General features: G+C 38.1%; 1 protein-coding gene across 7 annotated transcripts in view; it reads right to left on the bottom strand.

The window, feature by feature from the left end:
• Nucleotides 1-1,439: 1,439 nt before the first annotated feature.
• The window catches only part of FRS2 (fibroblast growth factor receptor substrate 2), a 57,949-nt gene continuing 41,754 nt past the window's right edge, over nucleotides 1,440-17,634 (bottom strand). For all 7 annotated transcript variants that reach the window (XM_065039787.1, XM_065039811.1, XM_065039804.1 and 4 more), the window contains 4 exons: nucleotides 15,721-15,907; nucleotides 12,494-12,652; nucleotides 11,448-11,611; nucleotides 1,440-8,927 (listed from right to left, as the gene is read on the bottom strand). In XM_065039787.1, coding sequence (XP_064895859.1) covers nucleotides 7,977-8,927; nucleotides 11,448-11,611; nucleotides 12,494-12,652; nucleotides 15,721-15,907 — 1,461 coding nt within the window. In that variant the 3' untranslated portion in view covers nucleotides 1,440-7,976. The remainder of the gene's footprint in view (nucleotides 8,928-11,447; nucleotides 11,612-12,493; nucleotides 12,653-15,720; nucleotides 15,908-17,634) is intronic.

The following is a 17,634-nucleotide window of genomic DNA, read 5'->3' as shown; positions in this document are numbered from 1 at the left end:
GATGGAGAAACAGCAGAGCAACAACTGTTCCCTGGTTTCTCCAAGACCAATGATAATTCAAGCATGGATCACAGCATCTAGTTTGAGGCTTACTTCAGTCAAACCAGACACTTAACCCTCTGAGAAAGAAAGGAAAAAGGAAGGAAAAGGAAAAGGAAAAAGGAAAAGGAACTTTTCATAAAACTCAACTCTTCAAGTGCTCCCGACTTAGAACAGCTGTGTTATTGTGATTTACATACAGGGACTTTACCCAGGCCAGTTTACGTAATTACTGGCAATGCTGCCACTAGGCACATGTGGCTGGAAGGTCAGCTCTTTAATGTTGGCTGTTTAACGCCACCTACTTTGTGCCAGCTTCAACATTTTATTTCAAAACAAAGCATCGTTAGGCCAAGAAGGTAAGGCATACACATATTTAAATTTGACTCACTTCTATCAGTTGCATGATGTTTTATTCACAATATTGCTGGCAATTAATTCTAAATTGCATATATATTACCTGCTGTCACACATCAGCACCGGTGCAACTCAAGCATTTTGACAAACATAACTGGAAAACCTCCTATTTGAAATGAAGGTACAAAGTTTCTAGGGAATTCTGTATCACGTTAGTGTGGAAACACAAAGCGTGATGGACGGCCAAGCAGCTGTTACTGTTAGGAGAGCTGCAAAGCTGTTGGCCACGGGTGTGAAAAGCTTCTTAAGAACCGAGTTTTCAGACATCAAAGTTTTTGAATCAAAATCGTGCAAGGACCACTTGATGTTTTTTCTCAAGAGATTCTGAGAACAGAACTACCCCTAACATTTCTAGGGTTTTTTTTTTCATTTATTGGCTAGTATTAATGACATAATTATTTCCATTATGCTTGGGAAGGAGAGAAGAGGAAATACTGAATTTTGATAAATCACCACCATATTTTATAGTCTCCAGAAAAAAGCAAAAAGGCCACCTGGACAAAACTTGAACCTTGTATTTTCTTATTACTTACTTTCTGAATTTATCAGTATTACGCTAACAGAGGCCATTCAGGGTTTGTCGAATCTCTGTCACTTATCTGAGAAAGGAGCACATTCAAATTGCTGGCATGCAGTACTACCACAACAAAAAATTCTAAGCCTACCTACATGAGAAACATGTGACAGAACAGCAGTAAAAAGGAAACAAAAACTTGGAGAAAAATTTACAGACTCCAGGTAATCAGATTTTGTTTTGGTTTTTTGTTGTTGTTGCTTGGTGGTTGTTTTTTTTGGCTTCGTTTTGTTGAAGGTTTGTTTGTTTGTTTTTAAACTACTGAGTAATGAGTGAAATACGAGGGGCAGGGGGAGGAATAGACAGGTACCTGAAGCAGTGATTTAAAGAAAAGCAAAAAGAAATTCTACTAACAAAATGCAATACAGTAACACTAACATTGGGAAATACTGAAGTAACCCACAGACAATTTTCAATGTAAAATCAATAGTTTATTGCCATGCTACAATTTATTTTTTTTTCCAAGTGAAGTTGGCACTGGTAAAGGGGAAAAATGTTGTCATCGTACATAACACATTTTTTAAAAATGCACATTTGGTAAGCTTTCTCAAGGACAGCTTAAAACAAGTGAAATTTTTTTAAGAATAATGTGGAATGGCATAAAAATACACTCTTTCTGCATAGTATAACAACACTTTTTTCATAAAAGAAATATGGAATGTTTGTAAAAACAAATGCATTGAACAGGGCAAATTAATTGAAGTTTTAGAAACAATTTGGCAATGGTACTCCCACTGTTTAGACTTTTTTATATAAAAGAAATAAAAATCTAGAAAGCTACCTTTATACAAAGTTGCTATATTTATGCCTTTAAGTAGGAAAAAAAACATTTTATAATGCAAATTAGGACATACAATAATCTTACAATATCATACAATGTAATGACAAGAAAGGAACATACAACATAAGATTTTGGCCTTTGTAGAAATGTCTATTTCTGCATTTAATAAATGCATTTGTGGCACACTGGTGACTATTGTATTCTTACTACTACCAGTTGGCTTTCATGCTAGAGCGGCGTTCGGCTGCACTGTAATGGCAGGTCTGCAGGTGAGCTGGAACCCGGGCTGTTTTTCAGGAGACGAAAGGTGATGCTGCAGTGACGCAAGATGTTAAAAAGGCAACGTGCCCGCTGTTTGCGACATCTGTGCTGTGGGACCCCAGACAACACTCTTTCCTTTCATACCAGAGCATTTCTTATACATTCAGTTTTTAAGTACCAAAGTCTTACACGTGAGAACATCTGTGTTCGAGATTTGGCAAAATCTCAGGGAAAATACAAAGTTAGTACCAAATATATATTATATATAAAATGTGGGTGTATGATATACACACATATTCTAATGCAAAAAAACTGCATTAATATGGAGTTGAATTTGCTGACATCCATTCCTAAATAACATAACCGTTAAAAAACAGGTGTAATCCTGATCTTTCACACACTTTAGAATCACTTCCTCTTTCATACATAATAGTTAAAGCAATATATATGCAAGTATGACTAAGAAATCAAAATTCACATAATAATCTGAACTCTGACCACAACAAATAGGATTTTTTTTCAGTACATGTATTTAAATATATTTATATTTTTACAGTATTTTTAGACCATTCCTGAAGAACTTGACCAACCAGGTCCTCAGGTGTAACAGAGCTGTTACATCAGCAGAACTTGATCTTGTAGGAAACGCATCCAGCGGCCCTCGAAGTCAACATGAATCATTCGTTTGGCTTCAAAGGATGCTGCATGGGGCCCAAACGAGCTCCAGAAGGATCGCCCTGCTACCAGGGAAGGTTCCCCGATGCCATCAAAGCTACTACCCTCACACCTCCTTTCCTCCTGCCAAGGGGAAGGACCGGAGCAAAGGACACAGGAACTCCGGGCTCTCCAGGCTGAGGACGGAGGGAACACGCAGAGCAGAGCCCCAGCACCAGAGAGCAGCGCGGGGAGCTTTGGGGCACCTTGTGGACTAAGGCTTCTCGACGAAAGCGGAGGAGCTGCTCCTCCACGCTCATCGCTTGGCAATTCGGTCGCCATGGGTCTCAGGCGTGAGCTACGGCTGGGACACCAAGGCATTAAGGGCTTTGCAAACACAGAGGAAGACGGTCCCTGTTCGGAAGGGCTCGAGCCTATTTCTTAATCGTATTTTTTACATAATCTCCTTTGTATATACACATGTTTGCTACATAAAATAGAATTACACCGAAGTAATGGATATAGCAGAAAACATTGTCACAATATATGTATATTACCACACTAAATAATTACGAAAACTGCAAGAAAAATTTCAAAATGCCCTTTGTAATATATAAAAATATAGAAATGTCCAACACTTGTTTCATCAACTTTAAAGGTAACTTTATCTCTCATATTCTATCTGTACACCTACGTATTTCCAAACAAAATACTGCGTTAATCTGGAGTAAACGCCGTGTTAGGATAATATCCTCTTAAGACATCTGACAGACTTGGTCACACAACTTACAGCACAGTATCACAAGAAATAACATATACATGGTCAGAGTTACAGCTGCTATGTTTTTTTTTTTTTCTTATTCACTTATCTTGTCCAAAAGAGGAAGTAATTCCTAAAGATTGCAGAAGAACCTTAACTCATGACTTCCCATCTTTCATATATGCTCTCTAAGGACATCAGCAACCTTGACTCCATCTTAACGCAGTTTTTTGTGATGGAATTTCTCATGTACTTTTTATTTTTGGAGTGTATATGAATTTAAAATAAAAATATTGTAAATGAATTATGTTTATATTAAGTAAATACTGTCAAATATAAATGCCTGAATTGCTACCTTAAGGAAAAGATGGGAAAGATCTTATCATTAAATTCAAAAAACCAATAATTCTATCTATCAAACTGAAGGACCAAAGTTCTTTAAGGGAAACAGGAGAATTTCAGATTTAAGTCCACTATTAGTTCCTACTACATCCGTTTATCTTATTTGCAGCCATTAAATAAATTAGTACAGTGCAGAAATTAATCTCACCATTGATCCCACCTTACATGAAGAAGAGAATACTGCTTAGAAACAGAGGTCCAAATCAGATCCATCATTATATGCTCAAAGTAGTAACTGACATTAATCAGAACTTGCATTTTCACTTCACCAACAATGAATAAAGACAATCTGCTCTCTCTCTCTCATTGAAAAGTGGTTAAGTATAAAACAGAAACAAGGACAGCCAGATTTTGAGCCAACACACACCGTTATAAAACCAGCAAAATCAGCTGCTGGTCTGTCACCTGCAAAAGAGCAGCCCTGTTTTGACATTGGTTTGGACTTTGTACAGCTTAGACCTTTCTGTGGCCCTTTTTACACCAAGGCGCTAGTCAGAGGTGTAAACAAACGCACAAAATCCAAACGTCTGGAGGGGAGCAGGTATTAAGTAGTTTATGGTATGAAATGTCTATTTGAACATTTAAGATGTCTACAAAAGTCTATAAAGACTTTAATAGGAACATGAAGAGGTGTGCTTCAACGCCCACCATTATGCTCAACTCCTGTCATAAGCAAAACATACTTATCAGCTTCTCAGAATGGTCTTTTTTGTATTGTTTTATGGAGTCACCAAGGAACACCACAAAATTAAAATTGGTCCTCTTCTTGGCATCAATTTGAGGAAAAAAAATAACCAAACATCTTCCTGCTATGGATTAAATTATCGTTAACTGTATTTCTAGTACAATCTTTATTATGTACTTTTGGTTGCTGTTTCACCTTCTTTATCAACTCAGTTTCCTTGTTTCAAAGATACACCAGCGTATGTCTTCCCCAAATCATTGCGTTAAGGACATACCTACAGACTATCGCTTTCCCTTGTCAAATGTGCGTGAAGGGTAGCAGCCAACTGCATGTTACAGATGAAAAGTAGAACTGACAGAGAGGCTGCCATTTTTGCAGGACCTAGTTTCTGTAAACTTAACATATCTCAGTTACTACAGAAAATGGTCACATATTTGTAACCATCTCTCAGACTATACACTTGTGGGCCCAAAATAAATATGATCTAAATACTGTGGAGAGATTTCAGCTAGAAACCAAATCCTAGATTACAGACACTAAACCTAACATCACAGCCTTTAAAGAGACTGAATTGAAAAAATATTTACTGAGTCTCAAAGGGTAAAGTGCATTGAAACTATATCTACTTCAAGGGGTGAAAAGAAGGAATGCTAAAGACGAATAGCATGGGTAACAGGGATTACCCAGTATGTTTGCAGCGTACACAAAAAGAGAAAGCATTATCCCACCTGTAAAATGTAAGAGAGTAAAAAAAAAATAGTCCTGGAAATATGCCATAACGTGTTAATATAAGGCTACAGAAAGTTGGTATTTCAATATGTTCTCAGTTCCAGGGACCAGAGCTAAGAAAACTCCCCCTATGAAGTACTGTGAAACTTGCAATAATATAAAAAAATTACTCAGACCATCCCTTGCATCTGAGACTATTCAGGATAAACACATAGGACAGTGCACTGGAACTAAGGAGGAATATGGTTGGTTGGTGTAATTTTGGCAGGTCATTTGGGATCTACCTGAAGCTTCTGTTTCCCTGTTTCTCAATTAAGAATATTACTTTCCTGCCTCACAGGTGTATTAGAAAGGTCCAGTTAATTAGTATTTCTAAAAACCCCATATTATATAGATGAGGACCAAATATTTCTAGGCAGCTAGCTAGCTCAAACACGTTTGCCTCAAAACACATGCGTCAGCATTACTCAGCCCACAAATTATAAGCTAAGAACAAGAATCACACCAGTGTCATTAACCCGGTAAATATTTTAAAGTACCTGGTAATTTCTCTTCAGTACAGACCAAGACTGGTCCATAGCATAAGGTGAGGCAATGGCAAAGATCTGAAGGAGCATGAATGCTGCAGACCTGTAAAATGTCTAGCCCTAGGTCATCATTACCTTCTTGAGTACCAAGGTGTCCCCACAAGTCAATGAGTCTATCACAAGAGTATGCGTAAGTTGACCATGAAATCATTAATGAGTTGGTTTGGGATTTTTTTTTACTCTTGTTGAACTTCCTCATAACAGTCTCACTGACTCCCATCTTTTACTTCTGCAAATCGCATTATTTGTGCATTTGATATTTCAGTACCATACAGTCTGTAAAGAATAATGAAAGTCAGAGTTGCCCAATATCCCTTGATGATGTGGCACGTACTTCAGGTGTTGCCACTGTTGCCGCTACTAAGCTGAGAGAACACCAAAGAAAAAGTTACCAAAGGAACAGGAATACACTCCAATTTAAAAGACTGAAAATAATCATAGTTCTTTATAAAACTTCAATTAAAATATTGCATGAAGACCTTAATTCATTTTTCAGATCTCCAAATGGCTTTTCTTGCATGTTTTTCCTCAATCACAGTTCAAGGATTATTTTACATCACACCAGTTCACACAAGTGTCAGTTCCTTTGCAATAACAGGCTCAAGAATAATCTCTTCTGCTGCTAGTACCAAGGTGCACCTGCAATACTGCCAGAATTCTAAAATTATTCAGAGTATTAAAAAAACCAAAACAAACCCCAAAACTTCTGCTAAGGGTGCATCTGGCATGTTCAACAAACACCATTCTACCTGGATGTACCTGTAACACTGAGCAGCCATCATTGTAACCAAGTTCACCAACTGCAAAAGGAATAGTAGTACGCTTGTAGATAATACTACCTTCAGATAATTTAGTACATATCTTTCTAAATTAAAGTATACTATCGACTATGGATGCACACTGCTAGAATGCACAATTTTCTTTAAGAACTATCAAGTCCAGTACCCTGCCTCCCGTGTAACCTGTGTCTGATGCTTTAGAGGAAGACAATAACTGCATAATAAACCTTTCCAGTTGTGCAATAATGCATGCTGCTGGAGAGCTGGGGTATTTCTGTCAGGCATAAAACAAGTAGAACACTGGACAAAGACAACCATTTGACCTTCAAGAGTCTGTCAAATGTGGAGAGTAAGACAAACACATAAATGACCCTGAACAATAATTAAAGCTATGTACAAAATTTTTACTTTTAAAACAGGACATTACTGAACAGATAAAAGAGAAACACACAAATGCAAAGAAAGGAAGGCACACTTAACTAAGAAATGACAAGAGAGCCTTAATTCATACAGCCAACCTGTGAATTCCTTCACAAAAAACAGAAACAAAAAACACCACTCTAATTAGATTAAAATTCTGTCAGATTTCACAGGGAACTTGATATGCCACTCAGAATTCTCTTCTAGCGGAAGAAGCTTAAGGCTGAGTTTAGATGCATTTATAGCTCTGATCAATGAACTTCAATGTGACCTCTCAAATGTCACACAAGTTAAGAAAATTATTGGGAATTAGAGGCCTTCTTGCCCATGCGGTATTAAAAAAAAAGGGCAAACAACCAAACACAGACAAAAAAGGTATGGTGTCCATATCCCTTGAGATGAACCAATGTATCTTGTGTACGTCAAACTGAGTGAATTAATGCATTACACACATTTCATCCTGGCGGAGACACTTCAATGAAGAATGAACATAAGATAGATACCTTGAATGATTAGGTTTACCTGCTAATAATGCACATATCAAGAGGCTTTAAAAAGTGTTATAAATGCCATTAACGAGTATAGGCACCAGACCAGAATATTTATAAATTCAAAACTGGCATGTCACTCAGACTAATCAATTTAAAGAGGCACTGTGAAAGGTGGTGATGCTGCTATGCAGTAATTACTACTACTGTAGAATGAAATAGTGTTACCTAAATGAATACTTGCTCTACATTAATTCCCTTTAGTTAGACAAGTACATGAAGTATGCAGAAAAAGTTCTATTAGTCTATAAAAGGCGTTAGTGTTAAGAAATGCAAAGTATTTGCATCTTCAATTTTATAAACTTCACAAAAGGTGCAAATGATTTAATGCTTCCCAGGCTCACATAGGCAGGTCAGTACTGTTATGTCTAGTTTTCCTAGAAGTACCATCATCTCGGGGCAGTGCTTTTTGCAAGCTTGACATAGCAGCAGTTCTTTCAATATCTATCACAGCATACAGCTCTGTGCGCCTGGTTGGAGTTTGCGGAAGTGGAGTGGTGGGGGTTTTTGGAGTCTGAGGGTTGTCGGAGTCACTACCACCTTCCAAGTCAACCTGTATGTAGTTGAGCTGCCTGTGTTCTAAACTTGGACGCCTAATGTCAAAGTTAAAGACTGTTGGGGTACAGTCCCGACGTCGTGTAAATTCTACTTTATGAGCACTTGTTGGTACTGTTACATTCTCTGTATTGACATAATTATGCATTGGATCTAGGTTATTGTGATAGCCATTCAGAGACGGGGTCTTTGGTCCTAAACTGTCATCTTCATCTCTACTCAGCTTGTGGGCTTCCCAAACAGGAGGCAAGGATGGCAAGTTCTCATAGTTCAACAGTGCAGTTCTCCTCTGAGCAGAGTTGTTAATGTTCTGGGTGTCTGAGGTACTGGTTGATGTCAAACGACCTCTCCTGACCCCTGAGGCACTAGGGATTGATAACCTATTTATATTTTCATACACCAATTTATTACCAGATGGTGTTTCTCGACGTTCATCGCTGTCGTACCCTGTGTCCCATTCAGTGTTGTTTGTGCTGCTGCCACTGACTTGGTCTCTCCCAAGTTGCTCCAGTTTCTCTCTTTCCATTAACTGCCTTTGAACAGGTGTTGGTCCTAAAACAAACTTGACTCCTTCAGGTTCCAGGAGAACCTGAGCATCTCTGTCATCAGTACACATCTGATCTTCTTTCTCTTTAGTTGTCTCAGTGTTGGAAAGCTTTGACTCCAGTGGCGCATGCACACTTGATCGATTTTTTCTTTCCTCTTGTACCCCAGTAGTGTTGACGTAAGTGTGCACCTGAAGGGGGAAGAAAAAAAAAAAGGCAATTCAAATGCTATTTGCACCTTTTTTTTTCCCTCTAAATTGCTTTCCTTAACTCTCTACTTCTACTCCCTACTCCCTACCTGAAAACCAAATCTTGTGATAACAGCTGTTGAAAAGCAAAGGTCATCCCTCTCAAATTTGCTGAACTGTGCACAGTTTGGTTTGGGGTTTTTCTCCCCCTGAAATTTTGTTGTTGGTTTTGTTAACATTATTCTAACAAAAGAACAGAATTTACATACTGCATTAATAATTATTTTATCTCAGTTGTGTCCTAGTTACAGCTTTTCAGGGTCTATTCCAGCTCTGCTCTGGTCAGGGAAACCTCGGGCTGCTTCAACTTAACTCATTAGATCACTTGGACAAATCAGTGATGCAGGGCTCTACTTTGCTGTCTACTTTCCAAGACAATGACAATAGTCACTTTGGCTAAATTTATCTTCATCATTTCCACACCACAAAGGAAATTTACGGTCCATTTAAAAACCGAAGTAGAAAAATACACAATTCCGTATGAACTGTGGCACTCAGAATTAAAAAGGAGCAGGTTTGGCACCAGATGCCACTAAGAAAGGCATAAATACACCACTAGTTTATCCCTCCAAGTTCCCACGGTGGATCAACACAAGCTGAAAGGGAAGGACTGGAGTAATGGATTCCTTCTCTACATTTTAATTCTATATCTGGATACCCAAACAGCAAAAGTAGTATTTTATAGCAACAGTCACCAACCTCTCTGTCAAGCTCTATAAGCTGAAGTGTTATTTACAGCTCATGTGACTCCTACACTGATACTTTAAACTCATTTACGCTTCAATAACTCCAACAATAACACTTTCACTCTTTCTGTGGGGGCTTCTAACAAATCCCTTCCCACAAGACAACTCACTGCACTTTGCTCTGGTTACCTTCTCCCATTTCCAACACTGTTTGTTGTGACACATGGGAGTCTTCCTACACCACGTTACATTTTATTACACATGACTAACATTTTCATTAGCAACCTGAATGAAGAGACAGAACAGACCACCTGAAAGTTTTCAGTCTATCCCAGATTGGCAGGGTTTCCACTGAGAGGGATCTCAGCAGCTTGAAGAATTGATCTCATAGAAACCTCATGAAGTTTAGCAACAGCAAAGGCAAAGTCCAGTGCCCAGTATGGAATGCCACCAACAGCACAGGCTAGGCACCAATGGACTTGAAAACAGCCTTGCAGAGAACCACCAGGTGTCCAGGTGGATGGTAAGTTGAATGGGAGTCAGCAGTGTGCCCTTGCAGCAATGAAAACCAAATGTGCATTGTTTCGTGCTAGCAAAAGCACCACCAGTAGGTTAAAGAAAGTGATTATTACCATCAGTTCAGCACTTGCACTGGGGAGCCCAGATTCAGTCTCACAAGACAGACATCACCATACTGGAGCAAGTCAAGTGGAGGACCATGATTAGAAGGGCTGGAGCAGGTGACATACAAGGATAAGCTGAGAGCCATCCTTGTTCAGTCTTAAGAGAGGGTCAGGAAAAAGTAATAGCTGTTTTCAGCTTCCTAACAGATAAAGAAAATACAGAGCCAGACTCTCTATGGAGATGTAAAGGTGGGTGTCAAGAGGATGGGACCAGACTCTTTTCAGTAGTGCCCAACAACAGGGTAATGGGCACGGACTGAAGGACAGGAGGTTCCATCTAAACATGAGGAGAAACTTCTTCTCAGTGAGGGTGCCAGAACACTGGAACAGGCTGCCCAGGGAGGCTGTGGAGTCTCCTTCTCTGGAGACATTCAAAACCCGTGTGGACACATTCCTGTGCGATCTGCTCTGGGTGACCCTGCTTTAGCAGGTGGGTTGGACTGGATGATCTCCAGGGGTCCCTTCCAACCTCAACCACCCTGTGATTCTGCCAATAGGAGTTCCAGATTTTCTCCTTGACAGAAATAAACCAAATAGCTTATGTTCAGCAAAAGGCTAAGGGGCAACGGACAACAGCTGTAACAGGGGAAAAAAAAACTGATGACATATTAAGGAGAAAAGCTTTCCCAAAAGTGGTCAAACACTGGAACACAAGGCTCAAAGCATGACAGGACAAGGCTCTGTACAGCCACATCTAACTTTAAAATTTGACCTAGAGGACTCTAGAGGTCCCTTCTAAACTAAATTATTCCATGATTTCTATTTGCGAAATAGTAGACTTATATATGCAAAAAGCACAATTTATGTGTTTAAAAATCATTACGGAAATTGTTGAAGAGTCTATGCAAACTTTCTATATCTTTATTTGTATATAAATATGAAGAACAACTTAAAATAGTTACTCTTCCTCAACAAGCCATGCTACAAAGTATAATTTTAAAGATGAAAAGCAAATACTATTCTGAGGTAGTTAGCATATTATAGAAATACATTACTACTGATAAACACAAATGAAAGCGTAAAGAACAAGCATTAGAAAAAAACTGAAGTACTGTAGAACCTAAGTTATATAAGGGGGAAAAAAAAATACCCACTGGCTCCTCTGCTACAAGTAAAGGATGTGTTGATTCTTCACCAACAGAGGGGAGGCGTGCACTTCCGACAGAAGGATGTCTGCTGGAAGGATGTGATGAAGCGTCTCCAAAAGATGGGTATCTGGGATAGCCGTTAGGTAAACTTTGTGCATTGAACCCAGGAGCTGATTCAATTAGAAAACAAGCAAAACCATATTAAAATAGGACATTTTACTGCATATGAGTAAGATGCTTTATATCTTCATTTATGATTCGCAAAAGAGAAATTAAAATATGTAAAATAGTATTAAATATCCACAAGACTCAGTTTTGCTGAGGGGAAAGAAAAGGAAAGCAAATGGCAGAGTATAGCATCCCAGTATTTACCAGGAAACATCTGTAGCAATCGCTGAAGTCTAGGTGTATTACATACCACAGTCCTCCCAGTAAACTCCCTGTTCAACTTCTTGTACCATTAACATTATGCTTCCCTAACAAACAGGGACTTATTTACCGAAGCTTTCCCTGAAATAATCAATAACCTGGAATTCCTAATTTCAAATATCAAGCCATGTGCCTCGGATTACTTAAAAACCTCTGCTATTTTTACAAGGTCTTCACTCTACTCATCCATCTACCCGTAGCAAAAGAAAGATTTCAAAACCACTATACAAGTGATATTACCATCACTTTTTTTCCTAATAAAAAGGTTGGAATATCGCCCAATATTAACATTTCTCAGAAATCCTACAAGTAAAATATGGTGATAAAGCAACTCAACAGGTGTGCACTAAAGCAGTGTATACCTATGCAACAACTAAGTTCCCAAAACTTATTTCTTAAAGCTGAATAACTTGACGATGGCAATTTTGTTCCCAAGACTTAAGATTGTCAAAAGAGAATCCTCAGCAAGTACCTCAAGCGAGTGCATTACTGGTAATTAGCCTCTTAGCTGAAAATAGCATTTAATTTGCACTAAATCTTCAAGTAATTAAAAAGGAAACTAATTTAAAGCCAAGTAGCACATTACATTCAGGTATGTCATCTGACAGTGTAACCATACTTACTGGTAGGCGTTCGAGGGGTTCTTGGAGCTTCCAACTCAGTTTGATGATTATTCCTTTCTACTACTGGTTCTTCTACCACATTTATGCTATTATTCTGCATTATCTCTTGCAACATATTAAATAGCTCTTCTGCACGTGCACATTTAAAGGCAAAGATTCCTATAAGTACACAAGAAAAAAAATCAAAATCCTTTAACATACGAAACATGCCTTAAAACGTATATAACTTTCAAACAATAGAACTGGAATCCATGTAATGAATACCTGTTAAAGAAGCAAAAACGTTAAGAAACTTTAATTGCATCAAAACACACAAAATTACTACAAGAACCTTTGAAGAATAAGATTCCCATGCACCAAAAGTTAAATTAGAAAAATGATTCAGTTAAAATCAAAACTAAGTTTTGAGTGCTAAATGGGGGGTTAAAACCAAACCAAACCAAACAACAGGGCAAGATTTTTTCTTTTTTAAGATGATATAAAGGATACCTGTTAAATATATACATATATATATTTAAATGAAACTACTGTGGTGCTACAAGGTCATATTTTTTAAACCAGATTTCTATTAAGTTACCATAAAAATAAGAAACCTGCACAACTGGAAAGAAGGATTTAAACACTGGGTAAAATTTAGTTTCTTTAAGAAGATTACAATGAAAAGCTACTAAGACAAACTGTGTGAAACAGACAGCAACAAACTAATTGCTTTAGGCTAAAGGATAAACACAGAACACAAAGTTAGCAGCAATACCATCTATTTTGCGTATGTATTGTGCCACTTTGCCTTGAAACAGCAGGGAGCGCCCCAACTTACCCTCACCAGCAAAGTCGCAGCTTTGGATTATTCTTCCATTGAAAGCATGAAGTTAAAGTTGACATGCTTGTTAACCGTGGGTGCAGGTGCTCATTTTTTCAAGTGAGTATTACAGTCTTAAAACACTCTTTACTAAAAACTACCTACCCATATAGTTTGTTCTCTACGTGCAATTAGGATAATACGCTGGCAATTACTATCATCGTATCTTTATTTAAGGATGCAGAACTGTGACAGATCAGAACCAGGAGAAATGCTTCACATGGGAGAAGTTCATAAAAAAGCAGCTGGGAAGATACCAAATGGGCTAAGAGGAATGATGCTCAGCAATTAGTATTCTGCTGGTGTAGTGAATAAGCTTCATGCTTGCAACACGGCAGCTGTAGAGCTGCTTCTGCTACATGTCCCCAACTCATGATCCAGCTCAAGTGCAATACTCCACACCTAACTTTTTAATTATTTCTGAAAATTCACACTGGATACTTAATTCTTAAGGGAGAAAAAAAGGTTCACAAGCTTTAAAAAGCTCCCAGTATGTTTCTGAGAAATTCAGCTGCCTTTATCCCTTTGTTTAAAAAAAGTGATTCCAAATTGCTGATTCCTTAAAATATGAGATGAACCAAACTGGCACGGAAACTGCAAGCAAAAACAACTTGATGAAACCTTCATTTTTATTAAATACAGTCACATTAAATACAATGTGATCTGTCCCTTACACAATATGGTGACACACCAGCTCCTCCAAGTTTTCTGTCCCGAATTATCTATTAGCTGTGCGCCCAAAACATGTCTTGAAGGTTTTTAATACCTAGCACAAACTCAATGTTTCACCATCAGTGCATTCTGACAACTTATCAATAGGTATAATTTGAGATTAAATGGAAAACACAAACAAGAATGTTGGCTCATGCAATCGGTAAAAGTTGTGGGGCAGTACTGAGAGTATTCTCAAATGAAAAACTCCTCAGTCATCTCACCAAGTGAAGATTAAGTTTTGCAACTGTGCCCACAAAAGCCAGTGTAGGTCTGAGGAACAATGCTCCATTGCAAAATGGAAGCAAAAAGAACATTTTTTGCCAGATTTCTTTTTTTCTCAATATTCACAGTATTTTAATATTACATAAGGCAGGCAAGAAACAAAAGAGGGAGGAAAGGGCTGCTGCTCACACAGCCTGCTTAATCTTCTCTATTAACAAACAGGAGGGAAGCAGGGAAGTCAATTAGACTTGGTGGAAAAATTTGCAGATGTGCTAATAGGCCAGGGAAAAGAACCTTCAAAATAGTATTTTCAATGGAATTTTATTAGTATCTATTTTACATGTTTAGAAGCAGCAGTAAATTAAACCTGTAAAATCAAATAAAACGATTTTCTTCCAAACAAAGTTTATTGCTTTCTTAGAAGTCTGAAAAGTTAGTTTAGTATGGAGTATACCACAACACTTGAAAATATCTCTATTTCTCATTAGGAGATGAGCTCAGAATGCCTTCTAAACTCTTATTCAAAACAAAACAAAACACACCTGTCTTTACCTCTGCTTGGACAATGAAGATTGTTTATTATCAAGCGCTTTCAACTTCCTGATTTTTTACAGTGAAATTTAAAAAAAATGCAATTGCTAGATACCATTACTGATAAAAACTTCATTTCACAAAGTGTGAACCATAAGAATTCCAACTACACACAGCTACATCGAGGCAGAAAGATGCAAAAAGAGGCAGAGAGTTCAGCCAAAACAGCTATTTCCTCAGCACTGCAGTGGGGAGAGAGAAAAGCCTCAATTTTCTCACTGGGAGCCAACCTTGGGCAAGGCAGGCATGATCTGGGAACTTGAAAGGTAAACCACCTTTTCCCAGTTAAAGCCACACAGAAAATAACTGAGCGTAGCTGGAGTTCACACACTTCATAGAAAAATGTGTCAAAGTCTGAGAATGATGTCACTGATAGAAATGAAAGTGGCATTTGTTTTAGGACGAAGACGAAACCCAAGTGTGTTACTGAAGGGTAGGAACATTCAACCCATGCCAATGCTCCAGTCCTTTAAGAATCTAAAAATAGAGATTTCTTTGAATTCTGAGGAGATTCCTCCACAGTTTCAGGTTTCACTGCCTCTCCCCGAAAGTCAAGTCAGCCTCTAAGGTAGGAGAATCTCCCTGTCAAAACCATCTCCCAAGTTGACCAGAAGTATCCACACATACATGAAGTGTTCCAGACTGACAATGCCGAAAACTACGTGCAACTCAAATCCTGATTTGACCGTAAGACCATTCGCCATAAGGTAACTTACTTTTTTCTTTTCAGAAACCACATTCAAACTACAGCCTTTATAACCCTTGCCAAAGAATAGGTAAACATACTTTTTTAAAACATCTTCCACCACCAAAAAGCTTTGTATGCAAAAATTCCACATACCTTGTCCAGTTTGACACCTTCGGCCACTTTCAAAAGAGAAAAGATTTGAGTCATAGCCATAGCGACGGAGACAGAGGTAGTGCCATTTTACAGAGTCCCTTTTACGGGTGTACAAAATTAGTTCTGTATCTGTAAGCTCCATTATGCCAGAACCCAGTTCATTACCATCATCATCCACATTAATGACCTATAAAAAGAGAAGTTTAATAGCGTTAGGTAAGGACTCTTTTGAGCACCAATACCATTACTAATAATGTTAATGTTTCACCTACGTGCTTCATCTGCCTTGTGGCATGAGTTACGATCCTTAAGGTAAAAGTCTTTAAAAAAACAAACCTCACCAAACCAGTTCCTTTCCTCCCCCAGCACAGAATTAATAGACATTTTAAAGCAATATGAATGAGACTGCATAACATCGTTGTAAAATCTGAGGAGAAATTTTAAATAGAAGAGATACATAAGTTTGGGGTTTTTTTTTGAATTGGCTTTATGTACGTATTCTAGTATTTCCACACAGATAAGGCATACCCCAGCTAATGGAATCCTTCAGAGCCCCATTCCTAAAATAAATATTTGCTTTGTCATATAACCCCACTTACAGTTGGGAAAAGGAATGAAAAAGGATAAGGGGCTCCAAGATAAAGCTTCCTTCACATACCTGTATAGCTTTGCACTATGCTGAATCACCACACTGGTTTAGATTTTTTTTCATGCCTTTTTAACATCAACAAATAATTCAAGTACCCTATGGTTATCTGGCATGAAAACATGTGTATAAAGCTTAAACTCTTATTCTTTCTGCTTTTCAACCAGTTGGAGGTCATCCACATCTTTCATGGAATTTGGACAATGTGTATTTCCTCTGCATGTATTTTATCTCACAATACTCTTTTAGTGGGATTCTTTCTTACCCAATAAAAAGGCTATCAAAAAATCTTCCCTATGGTATCAATTAATGTTACTCCTTCAAGAGACAACTTGAAACCTAGTAAATTGAAAAGAATTAGGAATAGTTTCATCTGCCACTGAGGATTACGCCAACTTTCTTCATTTTGCAAATTACATTCTTTCATCTACTCCCCCCTGCTGCTAAATCAGTAACCCACACCAACAATAGAGAAATTCTGCGAGGAGAAAAAAAATAGGAACTAGTTACACAAAGTGATGTCAAATGCATAAAAAGCAAGAAACCAGAAAAATATTCTATCCTTCAGCTTTTTGTACTGATAATATTAAACATTTCCAGAAATTCCCATGGCTTTAAAGCTCATTTCAGTGTTGCCCTAAGGCAACGCATGAATCATTTTTCACCATGGAAGCATTACATTCGTTTGCCAACTCACAGAGACAGTTTGGAGCACAGAAGCAAATCTTATTTGTGTGACTATGCAAAGGTATATTTACTTAAAGTCACTGACGTCAGCAGCTTTACATTAAGCATGTTAAGCACATGAACAAGTGTTCACAAGCTTACAAATTCCAGAGACGTAAGAGACAGAAGCATGTTTATCAATAAAATTTCTTCAGGTAGAGGATAAAAGTTCTCAAAATGCTACAGTCAGTAGTGATGTTCAAGTAAAACCAGCAGTCCTAAAATTTTCCATTGCTGGCCCCATATCCAGGCTCATAATCACAGTTCTCCAACAGCTCTTCCTTAATGCTTACGACTCCCTTCCTAACTTCCATAACCTTCCAGAGGCAACACCACTTACTTGGGCCCTACCGGCTGACATGGAGATGGACCCAAAGCACAGGGCCTCTTCTCCTTCCTGAAGATTAAAACCGTCATTAAAAAACCCAGACTGTCTAGAGAATTCCTGTCACTGCTGGCAAGAGAGTATTTCTCAAAGGGGCAAGAGAAACCTGTAGCCACAGACACATCTGCAACTGTGCCATGTTTTAACCGTTCAGTAA

This window comes from Columba livia, chromosome 1, assembly GCF_036013475.1.
Source record: "Columba livia isolate bColLiv1 breed racing homer chromosome 1, bColLiv1.pat.W.v2, whole genome shotgun sequence".
Taxonomy (NCBI): domain Eukaryota; kingdom Metazoa; phylum Chordata; class Aves; order Columbiformes; family Columbidae; genus Columba; species Columba livia.
The sequence above is the reverse complement of the archived record's forward strand: the minus strand, read 5'-3'. Positions and strand labels throughout refer to the sequence as shown.